Below are 23,530 nucleotides of genomic sequence, written 5' to 3'. Positions count from 1 at the left end.
ATCTGACACTCTCTGACGCTGGGGGGAACTTGACTAACTGCCAATGACACTAGTGACATTAATATTGTGATTAGTACTAAATATACACTGTCATTGTACTAATGACACTGGCCGGGAAGGGGTTAACATCTAGAGCGATCAAGGGGTTAAATATGTGCCTAACTATGTGTAATATGTGTAAAGTGTGCTGCTTTTACTGATCTCTCGGATTTAGGGATGAGAAACTGACACATCCTCCCTTCATACAGAGCTCTGTGCTGTTTACCAACACAAGAGCTCTGGGCTGTGATTGCACACAGCCGATAAATCATTGGCCGGGACTTGCTGAAAGGCGGGAGGCACACATGCTCGTGCCCTAAACCCAGAAGTGGGCAGTGATGTATGGGTACGTCACTTTGCCTACAGTTGCCTACAGTACAATGCAGGCAGGGGAACGCTAAGCAGTTAATCACCCCTGCCACTGTTAAAAAAGCCCCTGCCAAAAAATAAAAACCTTAAAGACAAAGGTATAATGGGCTAGTATGCACTGCATACTTGCTCATTATAAAATACTTACCTTAGAATGAAGCCCCCGCAGCGGCGCCTGCTCAACGCTGAGATGGCAGACATATTCACAAGTCTTCTTTCTGGGGTTCACATCCTCCAGCCATCTGATTGGCTGGAGCCGTGATGACGTCACTCCCGCACATGCGCGCAGAAGCCACCGTTAATGGCACAGGGCTCTGAAGGAACGGAACGGGAGGCCGTTCCTTCAGAGCGCATGCGCAGTGATGTCACTCACTGCATGCAATGTAAATATGCACTGTTTAGGAGATTTTTATAGCACCTATAGGTAAGCCTTATTATAGGCTTACCTATAGGTACATGTTACAGAGGAAGCTTTACGTACTCTTTAAGCAAGTTTGTCTCATCTATGTAAATTGATAGTCTGCTAGAGAGTTTGTCCTGTGAAATACAACAGACTTGCTATAATAAAAGTTTGCTTTTGGGTTTGATACTGCTTTAAAGGGTAACTCCACTTCCATGGGGAAAAAAAATCAGCAAATAAAGAAAAAACAATATAGCATATATAATTGCGACACAAATCATATTGTAATTGAATGTTATTAAAAATGACCTTTCCTTTTCAATCTGCAGCTGCTGTAATTTTCTGAAAATGCAATACAATATGGCTACCTGGAGCTGTTCTGTACACAGAAAGTATACTAACCACACCCCAGAAACATCATTTCCTGCTTGTGTGATTGGCTCACCAATTTTCCCAGAAGTCTGCACTAAAGGCCCGTACACACTTGACGAAAATTGGACAAAATATCCTCTGATTTTTCTCTCTCTTGCTCAGCAGTCATAACCCTTTTTAGTTGACGGTGCATAATGTTCACAAAATTTCTCATCCAGTTTTTTTTTTTGGGACGTTTGTTCCTAGACTTCGGGGTCGTCAGCAACTTCAGATCATGCGCGGTCTTTCGTATCCGATTTTTTGCGGACGTACTGCATACACATTAAAACGAAAATTGGTCGTGCTGGGGACGGACAATAAAAATGTTGGTGTTTGTCCCTCCGTTTTTTTTCAGTGAAAATGTCGGCATCGGCTGCTGAAAGTTGTGTACACACTAGCCGAAAATCGTACGATTTTACCTCGGATGGGAATTTCCGGCAGATTTTCTACTAGTGTGTACCCCACTTAAGATACAAGTCAAATTTCAGGCATCCCCTGCAACAAAAATGTCATTTTTGGTGAGATACTCCCAATAGGCACACATCTAAAGGGATGCAGGCCAAGCAGATTTCCTCATTAGAGCCCTGCAGCTGCCACAGCTGACAGATAATTATGAAACCACACCCATTAGACCCACTCAGCACAGAGGCACAAACAATGATTTCTTCAGAAAAACAAAAGGTAGGAATCTGCAACAAAGTTTATTAAAATCCCTGCAAGGTACATAGATCACCCAGAGGGGAATGTTTTTTTCTCAACAAAAGTGGACTTACGCTTTAAGCTAGTGGGGCAGCATCACAAACAGAGTATTTTTTCACGCACTAATGCTTCCCATTAAAATCAATGAATGCTTTTACATTGGGGTGGTGCGCTAGCGAGGCGGTGAAAAAAGTCCTGCATACAGCATCTTTGGATCACGTTTGGGGAGCTATAAAAAAGAGCACCAAAAGCACTCCTCCCCATTAAAATGAATAGGAAGTGTCTAAAAATTGCCCCACAAAGCAGTTTTTGAGTCACGTGTCCTTTAAAAAAACCGCACCGCAAATGCCGCAAAAGCGCTCAGCGTTTTATTGGCAATTTTGATTTGCCAATCAGATGTCTGGAGGACGTGAACCACCGTGAACAGAAGTGGGGGCCCTTGTATTTCCGCAAGTGGACTGTAAACAAAATGCAGTCCAAGATTTTGTGTCGTTTATAACGTGCTAGACTAAAAACATTTCATTAAGTGTCCATTCACACTAGTCCGACTTCTCAGGCGACTTGGTCAGCCTGACAAGTCACGCACCATCGCGTCCCATAGTGTAGTACAGGACCGGTTCTAATAGGAGCGACACAGGTCGCTCCGACGTAGATAAAGGGTCCTGTACTACTTCGGGCGACCTGGAGCGACTTGCATAGACATTCATTTTATGAAGTCCGTGCAAGTCGTGCCGAAGTCGCGGTGCACGCGACTTCACAGGTCGCCCCCGAAGTCAGATCCAACATAGTGTGAACGGAGTCTTATTCCTAAACAAGGCTTGCCTTTAGCAAATAAAAACAATGTAATAAAATGAAACGAGTTCATCACTAAAAAGAAACCTTGCAGATAAGAGGTAAAAGGCCCTACAAACATTACCATATAATGCTCCGCGTCCAGACTAAAAAGTCATTTCTTCATTTACTTACAAGGAATAGTTTATTCTGCGGCACCGTTTAGTTATAAAGCTATCGCAGGTAACTACAGCACAGGTAGGCAACTATTTGCAGTTGTCTTTGTTACCCGCTTTACTTATCAATCATGAAAGATATCATATCATCAATGGATATTTGCTTAGGTTGTAACATGTTTACTATTACTAATATCAATGTAGCTGTCTTTCATTGCTATATAAAGTATATTTTGGAAATAGTTACATGCTGTGAACTACAAAATACTGCAACATAAAAACATTTTGAAATGTACACAAACAAATGTTGTTTTACTGGAATCAAACTGTTTTGGTATGTTTAAACTTGTCTGCTTAGCCTAAAGCTGGCTATAAACAAGTAAAATTGCATTTGACATTTTTCATTTTTAAAACGCTTGTTTCGATTTTCTGTTAGTGGGATCAAATTGATGTTTGTTTTTGGCCACAGTGACAAAACAATATTAGGAGGAGCGGGATCTAAAGTTTTTCTTGAACCAACACATTTCTACTGTACCAGAGAATGCAGTTTTCCTTTGTGAAATGATTTGTTCCAAAATTGAATGTACTGCACATGTGAACCCTCATCTTGTAAAACAACTCAGTGTTAATAGAAATGCAAGGCACAACATTTGTGTATTTAATGTGATTTTTTAGATAAAAAACATGTTATACTTACCTCTTCTGTGCAGGGGATTTGCACAGAGCAGCCCAAATCCTCCTCTTCTCTGGTTCCTCGTTGCTGCTCCTGGCCCCTCTCTCCCCTTTCTCCCTCTTGCTATGGGTCCATTCAGGCACGAAGCTCCCGTTCGGCCCCGCCCCCTCCTGTTGAGTGCCCCCACAGCAAGCAGCTTGCTATGGGGGCACCCGAGCTGAGCTGCAGCTCCGTCTGGCCATTCAGACGCAAAGCTGCCATTCGGCCCCACCCCCTCTCCCCCCTGATTGGCTCTGTATGTCCATTTAGACAGGAAGCTGCCGTTCAGTCCCGCCCCCTCTCCCTCCTGTTGAGTGCCCCCACAGCAAGCAGCTTGCTATGGGGGCATCCGAGCTGAGCTGCAGCTCTGTCTGGCCATTCAGACGCAGAGCTGCCATTCGGCCCCACCCCCTCTCCCCCCTGATTGGCTCTGTATGTCCATTTAGACAGGAAGCTGCCGTTCAGTCCCGCCCCCTCTCCCTCCTGTTGAGTGCCCCCACAGCAAGCAGCTTGCTATGGGGGCACCCGAGCTGAGCTGCAGCTCCGTGTGTCCATTCAGACAGGAAAATGGAAAACCAGCCAAAAACTCTATCCTGAATAGGATCCACCAGAGACCAACAGAGGTAGACGCTTAGGCTACGTTCACATGTGGGCGCAGCGGATCATGGGCAGAATCACCGCGATTCTGCCCACGATCCAGAAATCATTGCAAATCGCGTGACGCCTGTGCGATGCCCGTGATTTGCAATGGCACCCCAAACGCTGTGCGATGTTGCCGCCTGCTGAAGATGTATGACACCCAAAAAAGGTACAAGAGCTTTTTTTGTGCGTCATGCGTCCCGAGATTCTGTTTGCGCGATGTTACCGTATTTCGGCAGGCGGAAATCGTGGCAACATCGCACAGCGTTTGGGATGCCATTGCAAATCATGGGCATCGCACAGGCGTCCCGCGATTTGCAATGATTTCCGGATCGCGGGCAGAATCGCGGTGATTCTGCCTGTGATCCGCTACGCCCACATGTGAACGTAGCCTAAAATATGCAGATACTGCTTCATGGAAACCTTCCCAGGTATAAGACAGAAGATTTCAGCCTCAAATGCACCTGCAAAACACACAGCTAATTTTCTACACGAAAACATCAGCATCTCTCTGCATCAGCATGGCTGCTGTGTCTCAGCCCATAAGGAGAGAGAGACCAGGGACAGCCGAGGCTCTCGTGCACATTGTTGGTTAGAGATGGGGCTCAGGTAAGTATTAGGGGGGCTGTGGAGGGAGCAGCACACAGGTTTTTTACCTTCAGCCTTTACAATTTGAATTTTTGTCAGCCCGGACTGAAAACCCACTTTAACTCCTGGCACACTAGTCATTTTTATTTATTGCGTGAATTAATCTGACATATAAAGTGCTACATATAAACATACAATGTTTGGTACGTAAGTGACTGTGCAAGACCAAATAAAGTGCAAAGTGACAAATGTGCAAACAAGCAACCTCTATATAACACAATAAAGGAGAAAAAATTATATATAAAAAAGGGTAAAAGTCCTCAATACGTGAAAAATATGTATTCCCATTGACAACTTTCTGGCAGAATTGATTACAAGGTGTAATTCATCCTTTGGTGGAGGTGTATTCAAGCACCTATCAAGGTGGTGGATGGTGTGGCATCAATCATTTGGATCATTATACTATTGGGACTTTATTTTTCACTATTGGGACTTTATTTTTCACTATTGAGACTTTATTTTACACTATTGGGACGTTATTTTACACTATTGGGACGTTATTTTTCACTATTGGGATGTTATTTTTCACTATTGTTACTTTATTTTACACTACTGGGACTTTATTTTTCACTATTGTGACTTTATTTTACACTATTGGGACTTTATTTTACACTATTGTGACTTTATTTTACACTATTGGGACTTTATTTTTCATTATTGGGACTTTATTTTTCACTATTGAGACTTTATTTTACACTGAGACTTTATTTTTCACTATTGAGACTTTATTGACACTATTGAGTCTTTATTTACACTATTGAGACTTTATTTTTCACTATTGAGACTTTATTTTTCACTATTGAGACTTTATTTACACTATTGAGACTTTATTTTACACTATTGGGACTTTATTTCAACATTGTTTACACATCTTGTTTGATTCATGCTGCATTGGGCATTGAATAGCACAGCTTTGATTATTATATTTTTGGACTGTGATTATATCACACAGAATTATTGTTACTTTTATTCTCCTATTTTGCATTTTTATTGTCACTTTTAGCGCGGTTCTTTCTGTTTATATGATATTAGCAGACCTGTGTCCTATTGAGTCTATAGTGAACCGTTTCAAATGAATCCGTTCAGTCAGATGAATAGAGAGTCATCCAGTTCACTGAAAAGAATCGATTGAAAAGAAGGATTTGTTCATGAACTGGACATTTCTACGCCTGTCACAACCATGAGGGTGTACAGGTTTACCACAGGCACTGAGGAGAAAACCTAGTCCTCCTCACTTTCCTGTCAGCCACATGTGTGAACGCGTAGCCTTTGTTTAGTGGAAGGAGCCATTGTTTTGTTAGTTTCCTGGCCTGTGAAGTGCTCTAAGATCCTCTAACTAGAGGAACAAAGCCATTATTTTCATATATCCGAGCTCATAAAGGCGGCTTCTCTTTTCATCTCCGCCCGATACTATAACATTACTCTGCATGAGCCCAGTGTACTCTCTTAAAGAGCAGCGCGCGCCGCTTATAGGGACAGGCGGCAAGGTGTGTTGCGGCATTTCTCCACACAAGAGAACGCTCCTCATTGGACGGTTGCCTGGGTAACACTTGTAAAAGAGGGCGGCGCTCCTAGCATCCTCCTCCTGCCGCTCCCGCAGCACGAGGGACACACGCGCACACAGCCTAGGAGGCGTGGCTTCCGCAGACCGTGGAATGCGCGCGCCACACCCTGCACAGTCTCGCAGAGCGCGCGCGCGTACACGCGGACGGTCCATTGAGTAGCGGCTCGTGGCCAGTCTATAGCCCTCCCCCTACCCTCGCCAGCGCGCATGCGCGATTCTCGACCGCTACAGGAGGGCGGCGCGCGCTGGAATGCTACCTTAGCACTCCTCTGGTGGGAAGACGGGCCAGTGCGCGCGCAGGGGGTGGGAGTCACGGGGGGCCGGGTGAGAGAAGGCGGCGGTGAGGGGGCCCCACACCACAAGAACGGACACACACCGGAGACGGCCCAAGTCCATGGAGAGTCGCGTCTCCCCCGTAGCGTCACTGCTCTCTGCCGCCAGCAGGCTTCTCTAACCCCGGGCCGGCTCTCCTCCCGCCCTGGGCGCTCTCGGACGTATAGCGAGGATAAACGAGCGGCGAGAGTCGCGGTGACAGCAACAGCAGCACTCGGGGAGGTCGGAGGAGCAGCCGCCTCTATGATGAAGTTCAAGCCGAACCAGACTAGGACTTACGACAGGGAAGGCTACAAGAAGCGGGCGGCCTGCCTGTGCTTCAAGAACGAGAGGGAGGATGAGGTGAGACTAACCGGGGGGAGGCCTGCTGTGTTACTGCTACCCCGCCACTGGGGGGCCCCCGAGATCACTGCCACATGTGTGTGTCTCCAGGGCTTGCCAGCTGTGATCACTGACCCCGGAGCAGACATGACCATACAGTCGGGGCAAGTTGTTGAATTCATGTCTGTAGAGGTCTTGCTTCTCTGATTCTCATTGTATGTGTGTGTCTAGGGATCAGAGGCACAAGTTTGTCTGGGTGATATAAGCTGATTGTAAGCCTTGTACACATGTTGTGCAGAGTACGATGATCATGCCAAGTTCAGTCATCCCCAGCAGAAGTATATGGTTGCCATGGGTTACGGCACATCTAAACCGTTTTTTCTTCACCGCAGGACCTTTTCCTCTCAGCCAGCTGTAGCCGGTGATGGAACTTTAATTTGAACTTTCAATAAAGATGTTACAATAGAGCGGTCTTCTGGTAGCAACCAGACTCGGGTGTTCCACACAGGTTTTCATGAACTATTTTCAGTGTAATGTGGTTCACATCGGAACATGTGTACGGTAGCAGGCTCTCCGGTTGCTAGTTAGAATGCCCCTTCTTCCAATGTGCAGGTTCATGGTACACGTTATTAGTGTGCCAGGGTCTCATACCAGGAGCGAGATGTCAGTTTGTGACAAGGACGCACAAAGAGATGTCACCAGTAAACATAGGAAGGCGGATATAAAAGGCACAGCTTACTGGTATTACTGAAGCCTGCCATCCACGGCTCAAATTTCGGCTCGTTCCTGCTGAATCAGCTGGAATTCAAGCCTTGGGTGACCCTGTCAGGACCACCCGGCTCAGGAAAATCTGTTTTGTTGCTTTGAAGAAGCCTTGGTGGTAAATTGCGCCCATACAGTGACTGCATCCAGTCGAAGGACAAATACCTGAGGCCTCACCATAGTAGGGGAGATTTAGCTTAAGGGCTGAATGGAAAGAACAAAAAAAATCTAGGTGTGTATGGCCAGCTTAAAGAGTAAGGCTGTGTCTGTGTGGAAAGTGAATCTAATAGCAATGATTTTATAGTTGTGGAAAGTGAATCTATGTGTGGAAAGTGAATCTAATAGCAATGATTTTATAGTTGTCAACTAGTTGCTGCACTTGCAGAGTTCTAATGAGGAATGTTGAAGGATCTGTTTCTCTTTTAGATATGTTTTCGCTTTGGAAGTATCGCACCCAAAAACCTTTCGTTGCAGGGGATGCCCAAAATATGCCAATTAGTGAAAATTAGCAAGCCGATCACGCCAGCAGGAAATGACCTATCTGGGGGGCGTTCTGTACACCATCTGCATACAGGACACCCCCAGGCTGCCATAGTAAAGTGTATTTTACAGAAAATTACCGAGCTGCAGATTGAAAACAAACAATTTTACAATATGAGGCACGCATGTATGTATAGATTGCTCAAAAAAATTTAAGGAACACTTTGAAAACACATAAGATCTCAATGGGGAAAAATATGCTGCATATCTATACTGATATGCACTGGGTAATGTTAGGAATGAAAGGATGCCACATTGTTTAATGGAAAGTAAAACGATCAACCTACAGAGGGCTGAATTAGGACACCCCGAAAATCAAAGTGAATAAATGATGCAGCAGGCGAGTCCATTTTGCTGAAATTTCATTGCAGTAACTCGCAATGGTACTCAATAGTTTGTATGGCCCCCACGTGCTTGTATGCATGCCTGCCCATGTCGGGGCATGCTCCTAATAAAAACGACAGATGTGTCCTGGGGTGACAGATGTGTCCTGGGGTATTTCCATCCAGATCTGGACCAGGGCATCACTGAGGTACAACCTGGCGGCGTCAGACCAACACATAATGTCCCAGAGGTGTTCTATTGGATTTAGTTCAGGGGAGCGTGTGGGCCATTCAATGTTAACAATTCCTTTTATCCACTAATAACTGGCTGCATATAGTCGCCACATGAAGCCAGGCATTGTCATGCACCAAGAGGAACCCAGAGTCCACCGCACTAGCATAGGGTCTGACAAGGGGTCCAAGGATTTCATCCTAATACCTAATGGCAGTCAGGGTGCCATTGTCTAGCCTATAGAGGGTCTGTGTCCCTCCATGGATATGTCTCCCCAGGCCATTACTGACCCACCACCAAACCGGTCAACTATGTTACAGGCAGCATAATGTTCTCCAGGCCCTTTCACGTCTGTCACATGTGCTCAGGGTGAACCTGCTCTTATCTTTGAAAAGCACAGGGCATCATTGGTAGACCTGCCAATTCTGGTGTTTAATGGCAAATGCCAGTCAAGCTTCACAGTGACAGGTAGTGAGCACAAGGCCCACTAAAGGACGTTTGGTCCTCAGGCCACCCTCATGAAGTCTGTTTCTGATTGTTTGTTCGGAGACATTCACACTAGTGGCCTGCTGGAGGTGATTTTGTAGGGTTCTGGCAGTGCTCATTCTATTCCTCCATGCAAAAGGAGCAGATTCCAGTCCTGCTGATGGGCTAAGGACCTTCTATGGCCCTGTCCAGCTCTCCTAGAGTAACTGCCTGTCTCCCGGAATCTCCTCCATGCTCTTGAGACTGTGCTGTTAGACACAGCAAACTTTCTGACAATGGCAGGTACTGATGTGCTATCCTGGAGGAGTTGGACTGCCTGTGCAACCTCCATAGGGTCCAGGTATCGCCTCATGCTACTAGTAATGACGCTGACCCTAGCAAAATGTAAAACTAGTTACAAACAGTCAGAAAGATGAGTAGGGGAAAAAGTCGGTGGCCTCCACCTGTAAAACCATTCCTGTTTTGGATGTCGTCTCATTGTTGCCCATCTAGTGCACCTGTTAATTTCTTGAACGGCAAAGTAGCTGAAACTGAATAACAACCCCCTTTGCTACTTAACTGACCAGCAATAGCCCAGGACTTGTTGCTATATGCTTATTAAGTGTTCCTTTTTAAATTTGTATTTTTAGGCTTCTCTCCCCCGCCCAACCAACAAGTGTTACCCTTTTAACCACTTGCCGACCGCCGCACGACTATCTACGTCGGCGGTCAGCCCCTCACAGGCAAACTGACGTAGGTCTACGTCGCTTGCTTGTGAGGGTCTAGGGAGCGAGCGCGCGCCCCCGCGTGGTCACGGACCCCCCCGCGCGTGTGACCGGCGGACTCGATGTCCGCCGGCCACTCTGCGATCGACGGGGGAGAGGGAGAAAGTCAGGCAGCTTGTGTAAACAAGCTGCCTGTCATTCTCCTCGGTGTAAAGACACTGATCACACGGATCTACTATGTAGATCCGTTGATCAGTGTCCTTACAGCTCAAGCCACAGCCAATCACAGTAGAAAGCACACACAGCCCCTCCCTCCCAAATAAAGTTAACCCCTTCACTACCAGTGTATTTTTACAGTAACAGTGCATATGTATAGCACTGATTACTGTAGAAATGTCACTGGTAACCCCAAAAGTGTCAAAAATGTCAGTCAAGGGTCCGATCTGTCCGCCCCAATGTCGCAGTACCGCAAAAAAAATCGCAGATCGCCGCCATTGCGCGTTAAAAAAAACAACAAAAATGACAAAAATCTTTCCCTTTGTTAGTAAACGCGATAACTTTTGCGCAAACCAATCAAAATACGCTTTTTGCTATTTTTTTTTTTTTTTTTTTTACCAAACATAGGTAGCATAAAACAAATTGGCCGAAAATGTTAAAAAATTTTGATTTTTACATTTTTTTGGGGGGGGAATTTCATATAAAAAAATGTGAAAAATATTGCTATTTTTGCAAAATTGACGCTCTTTTTTTTGTTTATAGCGCATGATCAAAAAATCGCACAGGTGATCAAATACCACCAAAAGAAAGCTCTGTTTGTGGGAAAAAAAGGACACCAAATTCGTTTAGGTACAGCGTCGCACGACCGCGCAGTTGTCCGTTAAAGTCACGCAGTGCCAAATCGCAAAATACCCCCTGGTCGTTTAGCAGCCAAATCCTCCGGGGCTTAAGTGGTTAATATCATGTGTGTTTTTTTTTTTTTTTTTTTTTTTTTTTTTTTACAATTAGGATATTGCCTGGCTTATTTAAAGGCCAATATTTTAGAAGTATGCTAAAATAGTATATTTGATCTTCTGTTCTTCCCAGATTGCTCGCTATTTAAAGTTTAAATTTGTGATAATGCAAACTGTTAAGTTAGGGGCCTTCAAAACACTTTGAAAAGTTCTCTAGCTGTTGTACTTTGTCTCAGCACAATATTATTTAAAAAAAAAAAAAAGTTTCCTGTACTCTTGGGCTCAGTTCACGCTGCTGCGACTTGAGATCTGACTTGAGACCTCATTTTGCGTGACATGTGAAATTCCTTGTTTGTCAATGAGTTGTCTTAGTACTACGGAAGTCTCTCTAATTTTAGAAAAGGTTTCTGTGCTTCTTTATGGTGACTTTTATCCGACTTGTGCCCATAGACTTTAATAAAAGTCTCTTCCAAGTCTGATCCTTATCTGTATTGATGTGATTTGGATCTGACGTTACAGGCGTTCTCAAGTCTCGTCAAAGCATTACTCAAGTTCCCTTGCAGAGTCATGCGACTTTCAGGTCGCTGCAGTGGGAACCAAGCCCTTATTCGTGACCTTAGTGTTGGCCATTTAATTGCAGTGCAGAGAATATCAGGGACTTGGTAGTATGCATCGCATACTAGATCATTATAAAATACCTTACAACAAAGTGGTCTCAGCGGCAGATGACCTCTTCCCTGAAACACTACTTCTGGGTTTGGGGGCTCCAGTGCGGTTAGTGGCCAGAGCCCATGATGACACGTGGGCCGCCCTTTACGGCATGGGTTCCGAAGGTCTGGCACGATAAGCTGGACCATCAGAGCACATGTGCCCTTGATGTCATTGGCTGCTTTCACTGTAAATATCTCCTAAACTGCAAGTTTAGCAGATATTCACAGTACCTACAGGTAAGCCTTATAGGCTTATCTATAGGTACAAGTAGAGAAAAAAAGTTTACTTCCTCTTTAACGAGCTTTAAAACAAGCCATCCTTGACCTCTCTAGCTTCATGTACTGTGTGGTGACTTGCCCTCAATATCACAAGAGTCTCAGATTTTTGTTTTCTGGTAGCTTTCAAGAACCTGTTTTACATTAAAAGGTTGGAAGGCTGCCAAGATTTTGCAGCAATAGAAAGTAAAGGCTCATGCGCATGGATGCTTTCCAGCCTTGGAGTTTACCTGTGCATGTGTGTCTGGCACTTCCCTCTAAACATCCCTCTTTTGGAGCTAGAACATGGTGACAAACACTTAATACATTAAGGTAGAAAACTGTTAAGACCTACTTTAATTTCTCCACAATACCTATACTACAGAGGTGAATGAGAACTTTTGTTAAAGTGCTTTTAAAGCTTTTTCAGAAAATGTAGATACTTTAAAGTGGTTGTAGAGGCCAAGGCATTCTTGGCATTAAGGGGGAAAAAACCTTTATGTGCAGCTCCCCCTCAAGTACTTATCTGAGCCTTAACTCCAGTGCTGTTCCTAATGGCAGCAGTACTGCTCTCTCACTGGACCTAGTGAAAGCACCCGGAGCTATTGGTTACTGCCGCAAAAGCAAATCCAGTGACAAAGGGCCGAGCCCAGGCCGCACAGTGCGTGTTAATGGGCCTGCAGGTGTGCCACCATAGGAAGCAGCTTCCTATAGTGGCACACGGAATTGGAGGAGCCCAGCACGCTGGCAGGGGACCCAAGAAGAGGGATCGGGGCCGCTATGTGCAAAACCACTGCACAGAGAGAGCAGTTAAGTATAACATATCTGTTATTTAAAAAGAGGAGGAAACACTTTTACAGTAACTTTAATATGCAGAGTCTGGGCTCTAGTTCACTTTAAACTTGGAGGACCAGCTGACCAGTAATCGGGTGAGGTTGCCAGTCAGTGCCTTTTCCAAGTTGTAATCCACATTTGCATAATCCCCCGTTGTGGCACACCTAGGCTTTTCAAAATGTTTTTGATACTTTCAGCTATCTATAGGTGACTGCTTTTACATGTTTATTTCTTTGTATTAACTACAGTGGTTTATTTCATCACTTATTTCAGTTTGCTTAAGGTGACATTCACACCTACATTTTTGCTAAACAATGTGTAGATGCAAAAAATAGGCCGGGGGGGGTCCAGGTGATTAGCCACTGGAGGCAGCCCTATTGAAAGTAATGGGAGGCTACCTGGTCCTCCCGCTAGGGCTGCTGAATATAATCGCAGAATCGATGCATCGCGATGCGACCCTTCGCGATTCTGCATCGATTCGGGGTGGTTGAATAATCGATTACCTAATGACGTCACTTCCGGGGGCGGGGACAGAAGTGACATGGCGGCGCTGGCCGGGCTTGTGTGATACGGAGCTCCTCCTCGCGGCGTGGGAGAAGAGAGGAGGAGAGCTGAGCTATCAGTGCTCTCTGGCCCCGGGATACACACGGCACGCCCACTTAGCACGCTGCTGCCTGACCGCCCGCTCTGACAGCCCGGCCGCCCGAAGTCGCGGCCTTCCCAGCACGGTACACTTCTGGTAGCGGTGCGGTTCTCGGCAGACAGCCTGAGTTGACCGCAGGGGAGCGAGGAGGCCCTGCTTTCCACCTGTACCGTGCACTGCACTAGTCCGAGCTCCAAATTCCCGACATGAGGCTCCTCACCCAGGACCTGTCCAAGCCCTACTCCATACACCTACCGCTACTTCATCCACAACTGGCTGCAGCTCTGCTTCCTGGTAAGTCGGGGCACTACAGGGCCCAGCATTCCTCCTTACCAGGGCCTGCTATAATACAACTAGGGGCACTACAGAGCCCAGCATTCCTCCTTACCAGGGCCTGTTATACTACAACTAGGGGGACTACTACAGACTCTGTAGTCCCTCTAGTTGTTGTATAACAGGCCCTGGTAAGGAGGAATGCTGGGCTCTGTAGTGCCCCTAGTTGTAGTACAGTAGGCCCTGGTAAGGAGGAATGCTGGGCTCTGTAGTCCCCCTAGTTGTATTACAGTAGGCCCTGGTAAGGAGGAACGCTGGGCTCTGTAGTCCCCCTAGTTGTATTATAACAGGCCCTGGTAAGGAGGAATGCTGGGCTCTGTAGCTCTGTACAGAGCCAAGCATTCCTCCTTACCAGAGCCTGTTATACTACAACTAGGGGGACTACAGAGCCCAGCATTCTTCCTTACCAGAGCCTGCTATACTACAACTAGGGGGACTACAGAGCCCAGCATTCCTCCTTACCAGGGCCTACGGTACTACAACTAGCATCAGGTAACTCTTCTAACCTGATGTGGCCTGCTCTAAAGGGGGATCTATGGGGGGACCTGCTCTACTAAAGGGGGATCTCTGGGGATGCTGGCCTGCTCTAAAGGGGATCTATGGCGACCCTGCACTAAAGGGGATCTATTCCATAGATCCCCCTTTAGAGCAGGGTCCCCATAGATCCCCCCTTAAGAGCTCCGTTCCCCTGGATCCCCTTTAGGACAGGCCCAGGCTCCCCATAGATCCCCCTTTAGAGAAGGGTCCCCATAGATCCCCCTTTAGAGAAGGGTCCCCATAGATCCCCCTTTAGAGAAGGGTCCCCATAGATCCCCCTTTAGAGAAGGGTCCCCATAGATCCCCCTTTAGAGAAGGGTCCCCATAGATCCCCCTTTAGAGAAGGGTCCCCATAGATCCCCCTTTAGAGAAGGGTCCCCATAGATCCCCCTTTAGAGAAGGGTCCCCATAGATCCCCCTTTAGAGAAGGGTCCCCATAGATCCCCCTTTAGAGAAGGGTCCCCATAGATCCCCCTTTAGAGAAGGGTCCCCATAGATCCCCCTTTAGAGAAGGGTCCCCATAGATCCCCCTTTAGAGAAGGGTCCCCATAGATCCCCCTTTAGAGAAGGGTCCCCATAGATCCCCCTTTAGAGAAGGGTCCCCATAGATCCCCCTTTAGAGAAGGGTCCCCATAGATCCCCCTTTAGAGAAGGGTCCCCATAGATCCCCCTTTAGAGAAGGGTCCCCATAGATCCCCCTTTAGAGAAGGGTCCCCATAGATCCGCCTTTAGAGAAGGGTCACCATAGATCCGCCTTTAGAGCAGGGTCACCATAGATCCGCCTTTAGAGCAGGGTCACCATAGATCCCCCCCTTTAGAAATGGGTCCCCTTAGTAATCGTGATGCATCGCGGAATCGAATCGTATCGAATCGCGACCCTAATAATCGTAATCACATCGAATCGTGAGGTAAGTGAAGATGCGCAGCCCTACCTCCCGCAGCTATCTGCAGCCACTCGCAGGTAATTGCTATTCTGCGATTACCTGCAAGTGACAGTCTGCATCCAGAGCCATTGCTTTCAATGGGGCTGCTTCCTGCAGCTGCAGTAAATGCCAGGGCCCCTTGCTGATTTTATTTTTTTTTCATGTACATGCTTTGAGGTCATAACGCAGTTGTGAACGAGGCCTAAAGCTGACCTTGTCCAAAATGTGAATTCTGCTTTTTTTTGACCCACATCTCCATTTAAAACCATTAAATTAACTGTTTGGCGCTTGGACCAGTTTTGACTATTCTCGCATGTTAAAATCTGCATATTTTTTGCTGGATAATTACTTAGAACCAAAACATTGTTTTCTGAAACCAGAGACCCTGGAGAAGAAAATAGTGTTTTCTTCAGGGTCTAATGTTACAATTTTATGTTGCGCAGTATTTGCTCAGCCATTTATCAGATGTACATTTAAATGCATTTTATTGCAAACAATAGAATACCTAGTTTTATGGTTAAAAAAAAAAAAAAAAATACTAATGTTGCATCGAGTAAATGGATACCAAACATGTCAAGATTTTAAATGTTGCATGCTTATGAAATGGCAACAAACTATAGCACCTATAAGCCTTTACATGTTACCATTACCAGTTTAGAGTTAAACGTGAGCTCTGGTGCTAGAATTGCTCCTCCCACTCTGACTTTTTGGCAATACCCCACATTTGGTGCAGTGTCTGCCAAAACTATGAGAGTATTTGCGTATGAGCATGGTGTAAGGGCCGTCTTCAGAGACCTGTAAAAGTGGGCGGGTGGCTGTGGAGCTCCTCGGATCACTTTTACAGTATAGCCCATCACGGCTGAAAATTTTTATGCCAAGGATCCTAGCTGCAGCGCAACTTTTCTAACAGCCACTGCTGTTAACCCTCACAGTGCTGGAAGGCAGACTCTTGGGGCAATATTTACTAGCTGTAAAGGGAGTAACTGGAGAATTTTTAGCAAAGCGGCTGCCTGCAGGTAATGGCTACGCCCACCTGATGTACATAATCTTGTTTCGAAGTGGGGGGGGGGGGCTTTAAGGGTATAAATGAGAATAGAATAAATAAATTACAGATCAAAGTAAAGAGGGGAGTGAAGCAATATATATGCTTTGGATTTCAGTCCACTTTAAAGTGAAGTTGTTTGGAAGAGAAGGTCGCAGCTATGCCCCCATATTCCATTTAAAATGTAAAAACGAAATTGATAACTAAGGCGGTCATAGATTATGCAATTTTTTTCTTCCACCCTGAGTGGAAGGAAAGAAAATTGCTCAATTTCCCCATCATCACAGTTCGTGTTGATGGGGAAATCCCTCGTTCTGCCAGCAGGGAGCCTTCCCTGTCGGCAAAACACAATAAGTATTGACGTCTATAGCCGATTGCACTAATCTTTCAGGAAGAACCTAACAGGCTGGTTGTACGCAAGTCGATCTATAGGAGAGAGGGGTGGGGCCAAACTGTGGCTTCGTGTCTGAATTGGAACACGGAGGCGCGGCTTGGCTCTGGTGCCTTCATAGCAAGCTGCTTGCTGTGGGGGCACTTAGCAGGAGGCAGGAGCTAGAAGGGCTGGTGAAGGAAGAGGAGGATCGGGCTGCTCTGTGCAAAACCACTGCTGTAAGTATGACCTTTTTTTTGTTTTTTGTTTTTTTTTAATAAAAAAAAAGACTATCACTTGTTTATATAGAAGTGTGTTCACATAAGATTTAGACACCAGCGTTTGTCGTAAGATACTTCTGAAAACCATGTCAAATCATGAATGATCCCTGTTACAGCCATGTTTATAGTACAGAAATAAAATATTTTTTTCCCACACTGCGATGGGTATGTTTTGAGTGCTATATTCTTCCTGGCTGCATCTATTGGTGCATTGTAAAGTTACCGGTTTGATAACTTGCAGATTGTTTTTAAGGTAATATTTACCTGTTTTGTTATCTTAACTTTTAAAGTGGTGTGTGTGTGTGTGTATAGCACTTTTTTTTTTTTTTTTCCTTCTTCCTATGAGCGCACTGCTAGTTCATTAAGAGTTCATTAAAAACTATAAGCAGTCTCCTGCAGTATATGATGGGACTTGTAGTACGTTCATTCACAGACCGCTGTGAATTGATGTGGCTGTGTGGAGCAGAGCCCTGTTTAATTTTGTGACAGCAGGTTTGAGGGGAGGATTCCCCACTTGCAGTCACAATAGGGGATTGGGGAGTAAGGGAGGCTACTGCATTAGTTACATGTTACACCCTGAGTACATGTATAACATGTTGCTTAAGGCTAGGTTGACACTTGTATGGTAATGGTACGGGAAACTCCCCGATTCATGCCTGATTCCCGCACTGCCCTTGTGACCTGCTGTGGGTGTCAATACAAAGTTAATGACACTCCAAACACAGGTCGCAAACAATGCATTTGCCTGCACTGGATCAAAATTATTGGGCTCAAGTCTTACCGCACTGAATCACATGTGAGTTGCATAGGAAAGTGTTGCGGTTCCTGTGAGATTCATATGCGGTGTACAGTATGAACTTATCTTTTAGTTTGTGTAGCAAAGTGAAAGTAAAGTAATTTTAGACAGGACTGTGAAAAAGGGTTTTTCAGACAAAAGTGGTAATATTGGGTGCCTTGTGGGGACTGCTTTTGGGCAGTGCTTTTAATTTAAAGTGGTTGTAAAGGATTGTGTGTTAACAAAAAAAAAAAAAAAATGTTCTACTTATCTGCTCTGTCCAAGGGTTTTGCACAGAGCAGCCCGGATCCTCCTTTTCTTGGGTGCCCCGGGGTCGCTCCTGGCTCCTCCTGTTCATTGGGTGCCCCCACAGAGAGCAACTTTCCATGGGGGCACCTGTGTGGCATGCTTCCGCTGCGATCAATCTATCCAATGAGCGGATGGAGCTGCTGGGTTTGTGCTTGTCGCTGGAATGATCGGGTTCAGGTAAGGATAACGGGGGGGGGGGGGGGGGGGCCTGGGGGACAGCTCAAGCAGAAAAGGTTTTTCACCTTAATGCATAAAGATGAAAAACTGAGACTTAACTCCTTTAATAAATTCTATGCATTAAGATATAAAGTCTCCTGTGTGCAGCAGCCACCCTAGCACCCCCTAATACTTATCTGAGCCCATCTACATCCAGCGACGATGCAGGAGTGTCTCTGCTGCCCGAGACACTTACCCTCCCCCCACCTCATAGGCTGAATGGACACGCACAGCTGCAGCTCGGCTCAGGTAGAGTAGGATCTGGGCTGCTCTTTCCAAAACAACTGCACAGGGCAGGTAAGTATAACATGTTTGTTATTTTTAACCCCAAAAAAACCCTGAGACTTTACAAGAGCTTTAAGATGGGTTGAAGGGAATGGTTTAATTTATTTTAAAGTGGAACTATAGGGGAAACTTTTTTTTTTTCTTATAGAGCAAGGGAGGGTTATAACCCCTGTCCTGATTTTTTTTTTTTTTCTCTGTCCCATTGTGGAGATTTATCTTAAAGTGTTACTAAAGCTTGTAGGAGGAGTTTTCATACTGCACTGGCTATCCTATCAGGATGCAGGACCCACTGGACAATGTTCATTGGCCCTGTGCTGAACACATGCTCTCTCCCAAGAAAAAAAAAAAAAACTCCATTTACCCACCAAACTGAGCATGTGCAGCTTGACTCCGGGAACTGTGTTATCTGGACATGTTATGGGGACAATGCAAGAGGAAAATCTGCATACAGGATCAAACAACCTTTTTATACAATGCAGAGGACTAAACCCTTGGGTTCCACAGTGAGTATAACAAGCATGCTTTACTGCATGTGCAGACTTGATTTTACTGTTGTGGGTTTAGTAACACTTTTTTTTACTGTCCCATAGCTAAACACAAAGTGAGAGGAAATCCCTGCAAATTAAGACCATCTCTTAGGGACCCCCAGGTCACCATAACTAGTGTTGCCATTGGAAGATTTCCCCTCTATTACTTTTCTGTGGAAAACCCATTTGGGATTTTCTTTTACTTTCAATGATAATGGTAAACAGGGCAAATCTAGTATCTCCTTAATTGGGACACAGACAGCAATAAAAACGGACAGGCATTCTAATGCTTTTCAACTCTATCCAAAATGAGAAAAAGTGTTGTGCCTTTAGTTCTACTTTAAAGCTGGCCATATACTGCAAATTTTGTCTTGTTCCTGATGAACCGGCTGAAATTTGCTTCATGGTTGGCTCTGTCGACCCAATCTCAAAATGAGATTTTCCACTCCTGGAAGATTTCCTGAAAAACAGTAGTGGAGAGTCTGGGGATGTATCTCATAATCTGTCCATATGGTTATTGGTTTGGTGTTGTAAGTGAATAAGTGACCCTTTCAGTCACAAAAAAAATGTTCATACTGTAGAGCCAAATGTTTTCCTAGAGGTCTCGGGTAGCTTAATCGGTTATCTTTAGAGGGGAATTATCCCTGAAATCATGAATGTGCATGGGTTCACTTCCTTTGTGTGGAGCATTTACAAGCCATTAAAGGAGTTGTAGAGGCAGAAGTTTGTTTTTTTTTTTTGTTTTTTTTTTAATCTTAGCAGCCCTTACCCCCCCCAATACTTACCTGAGCCCCATCTCTGTCAACTAGTCCCTCAGTTGTCTCTCCCTTATTGGCTGAGACACAGCAGCGGAGCCATTGGCTTCCGTGGCTGTCAAACAAAGTTAGCCAATCAGGAGAGAGAGGGGGCAGGGCTGAACGACAGCTCAGTGTCGGAATGAACACACAGAGCTGCAGCTCTGGTCAGGGCACTCAACATGAGGGAGGGGCCAGGAGCAGCGCAGAGGGGTCCAAGAGGATCGGGGCTGCCCTGCAAAACCACTTCACATAGGAGTTGAGTATCACTTGTTTGTAAGGGGGGGGGGGGGGGTTTGTTTTGGAACAATCACTTTGACCTAGGGTCCTTCAGGAATCGAGGTTACAACTGCTCTCGGAAGTAATTACATTATGGTATTGCATAAAAAGTTATTACATAATTACATTATGCAATTTATTTTCTTTCAATCATGGGTTTGAATGAAAGAAAATTGCTCAACTTTCCCCCATCAACACAGTCCGTGTTGATGGGGAATCCATAATGTAGCACTACTGTGTTCTGGCAGCAAGAATACAATCCCTGCTGCCTTCTATAGCAACTGGCAGTAATAGGGCGAAAAAAAAATAGTTGTACTTAAGTCACTCGATGGATCGACTTCAGTACATCCAGCTTGCTCAGACAGGTCAAAACTTTGTGTCTATAGCCAGCAAACTCGTTGCACATGTTTGATTTTGTGTGCGGTTTTGGAAAGTTTCCTTGATGTTTTCTGAATACAGAGAGGTGCAACTTAGAGTTGTAAAGGAAGGATTTTTTTTTTTTTTTATCTTAATGCATTCTATATGTTAAGATAAAAAGCCTTGTGTGTAGCAGCCTCCCCAGCACCCTCTAATACAGGGGTCTCCAAACTAGGGCCCTCCAGTTGTTCAGGAACTACAATTCCCATCATCCCTAATCATGTCTGTGAATGTCAGTTGTACAATGCTTCATGGGATGTGTAGTTCAGCAACAGATGGAGGGCCTTAATTTGGAGATCCCTGCTCGAATACTTACCTGTGCCGCCTCTCTGTCCAGCGATGGCCGCGACTCGCCCTCATGATTGGCTGAGATACAGCCGCGGTGCCATTGGCGCCTGTGGCTGTCCATCAAAGTCAGTGAGCAAATCAGGAGAGAGAGGGGCGAGGCTGAACGGCAGCGCCGTGTCTGAATAAACACACAGAGCTGAAGCTCAGCTCGGGTGCCCCCATAGCAAGCAGCTTGCTGTGGGGCACTCGATAGGGGGGAGGCTCTGGTAGAACCGAGGAGGGACCTGAGAAGAGGAGGAGCCAGGCTGCTCTGTGCAAAACCAACTGCACGGAGGAGGTAAGTATGTGACATGTTGATTTTAAACAAGACTTTACAATCACTTTAGCTTTTAATCTGCAGTTGTGCATTTACAATTTTTTATTTTTTTTGGCCTAGAAGGCATTGCACCAGTGATCATCAAATCACTGGTGCCATGCAGTTCTCCTGCACACTGTCAAGCCCATACTGGCAGGCAGTTTCACACAGAGGAACAATCCCTGAACTACCAAAAGAGCTCAATGGTGCAAATCTTTTTCCCATTAACATGATCACTGAATGAATGACATGGCTGGGTGGAAAGGCTGGGCTGGGCTATCTCTAGAGCATCTGTGGGGTCAGGATAACCTTTCAACTGAATAATGCAGATAGCGGATGATAAAGAGGGGAAGAAAAATCACTCTGCTCTTTGGATAGAGGCTTGTGCACACTATAGAGGAATATGTCCTGTTCTTTCATTTTAGAGGTTTACAACATCATTCATCATACAACAGCATTCTGCATGAAGGTAAAAAACCTACTTTGTGCAGCAGCCCTCCCTAATACTTACATGAGCCCCCTCCTGATCCAGCGATGTCCATAAGAGCCTTGCCTCTGTGGGGACTCACACTCCTGATTGGCTTTTGGCAGCAGCGGGAGCCATTGGCAATCACAGCCAGTGAGCCAATGGGGAGATGGAGGGGATGGGGAGGGGCTGAACCGCGGTTCCCTGTGTGAATGGACACAGCCGTGGGTCAGGAGAGCACCTATTTGGGTGCCCCAGAGTAAGCTGCTTGCTGTGGGGCCACCTTGCAGATGGGAGGAGCCAGGAGCATCGGTGTAGGACTTGAGAAGAGGAGGATCCAGGTTATGTGCAAAACCATTATACAGAGCAGGTAAGCATAAAATGCTTGCTTGTTCACAATCCTAGCTGACCTCCACTTTATGGGCTACTGCTGTCTCATTCTTAACTTTGCTTTGTAAATGGCGAAGCACCCAGTCATCGGTCATGACACCAAAGCTGCTGTTGGTCACAGCTGCCTCTTTGATGGCAGTGGTGGGGTGTCATAAGGGGGTCTATTCCTGATCCCCTTGCTGCCCACTAGGGATCGAACGATTATCGGGGCCAATATTTACTTTTTTGAAGTACCGGTCACAAACATGCCGATATTGCTTTAAGTGGTTGTACCGGAGTGATGCCTGCAGCTAGAAGCATCACCCCAGTACGGTGTTTTTTATTTTTTAGAGCCGACGGCCTTTCTTGTAATAACAAATGCAGCTAATCAGCCGATCGGCTGTTATTACAAGCAGTCCCCTCCCACCTCTGTGCCCAGGTCTCGCAAACCACCGGGAGGCTCGAGCGACCAGCTGGCAGAAGACCGGAACAAAGCCAAAATCGGGTTTTCGATGTAGTAACCCGGAAGCGAGGTCATGACATTGGAGCCTTAAATGCGCCAGATTAAAACAAAAAAATAAGACAGTATTCAAAACAGCCAAACTTGCCATTTTGAAAGCGTTTAAGTGCAGAGGAGGGATTTGGGGTCTTTTGGACCACATATCCCTCCAAAAAAAGTACTTGTCACTGCCTATTACCGTCACAAGGGATGTTTACATTCCTTGATCAGCAATACAAGTGATCAAAATATTTTTTTATAGGACAGTGTAAAATTAAAAACTTTAAATGTACAGAATATCTATCAGCCTGAAGGGTGGCAGGAAAATTCTTTATCGGCCCTGAAAAAACGATATTGGTCGATCCTAACTGCCGACGTAACGCATATGCATTGGCTATGAGAGGGAGCTTTAATGACCACATGCTGCACAAATGTATTGTGTGGGCATTAAAGCCAAAATGATTGGGCAGCAGAGGTTCCTGTGCTACTATCGCTCTCATCCTGCCACAGAGACCAAGCAATCAGATGGCTCCTGGTCTCTAGTAATCATTGGGAGTTGGCAGGACTGACTACCAAATCTGACCACTGACAGCCAGTTACCATGCTCACGTGATCAGGCAAAACTGAGAGCAATTGAAGATATTTTAACTTTTTGAGCTTGTTTGGCTGTACTTCTCCTGTGGATCATGGGATTGCAGTTCGTTTTGCACTCCTGAGACCCTTTTTCAGCAGACAGCTAAAGTCCGAGCCAGTGAATAACGACCATATGGTCAGGATCCACCCACATGCCTGGACCAGTGCTCTGGGGGGGTGGCGGCAGAGCAGAGAGCCTGTGATTCAGTCACCAGAGCTGTGATAACCAAGCGATCAACAGTGTGTGATCGCTCGGTTCTCAGTGTAAGAGCCAATGGGAGACAGATGCAGCATCAGTAAATATGATTTAA

The 23,530-nt window shown here is 45.7% G+C and overlaps 1 protein-coding gene across 1 annotated transcript in view; it reads left to right on the top strand.

Annotated features, from left to right (window-relative positions):
- Positions 1 to 6,866: 6,866 nt before the first annotated feature.
- Positions 6,867 to 23,530, top strand: part of NUDT4 (nudix hydrolase 4) — a 70,390-nt gene continuing 53,726 nt past the window's right edge. Inside the window, exon 1 of the mRNA XM_082252766.1 lies at positions 6,867 to 7,103. Coding sequence (XP_082108892.1) covers positions 7,005 to 7,103 — 99 coding nt within the window. The 5' untranslated portion in view covers positions 6,867 to 7,004. The remainder of the gene's footprint in view (positions 7,104 to 23,530) is intronic.

The sequence above is a fragment of the Pelophylax lessonae genome (assembly GCF_965119305.1).
Source record: "Pelophylax lessonae genome assembly, chromosome: 4".
In the NCBI taxonomy this organism is placed as follows: domain Eukaryota; kingdom Metazoa; phylum Chordata; class Amphibia; order Anura; family Ranidae; genus Pelophylax; species Pelophylax lessonae.
The sequence above is the reverse complement of the archived record's forward strand: the minus strand, read 5'-3'. Positions and strand labels throughout refer to the sequence as shown.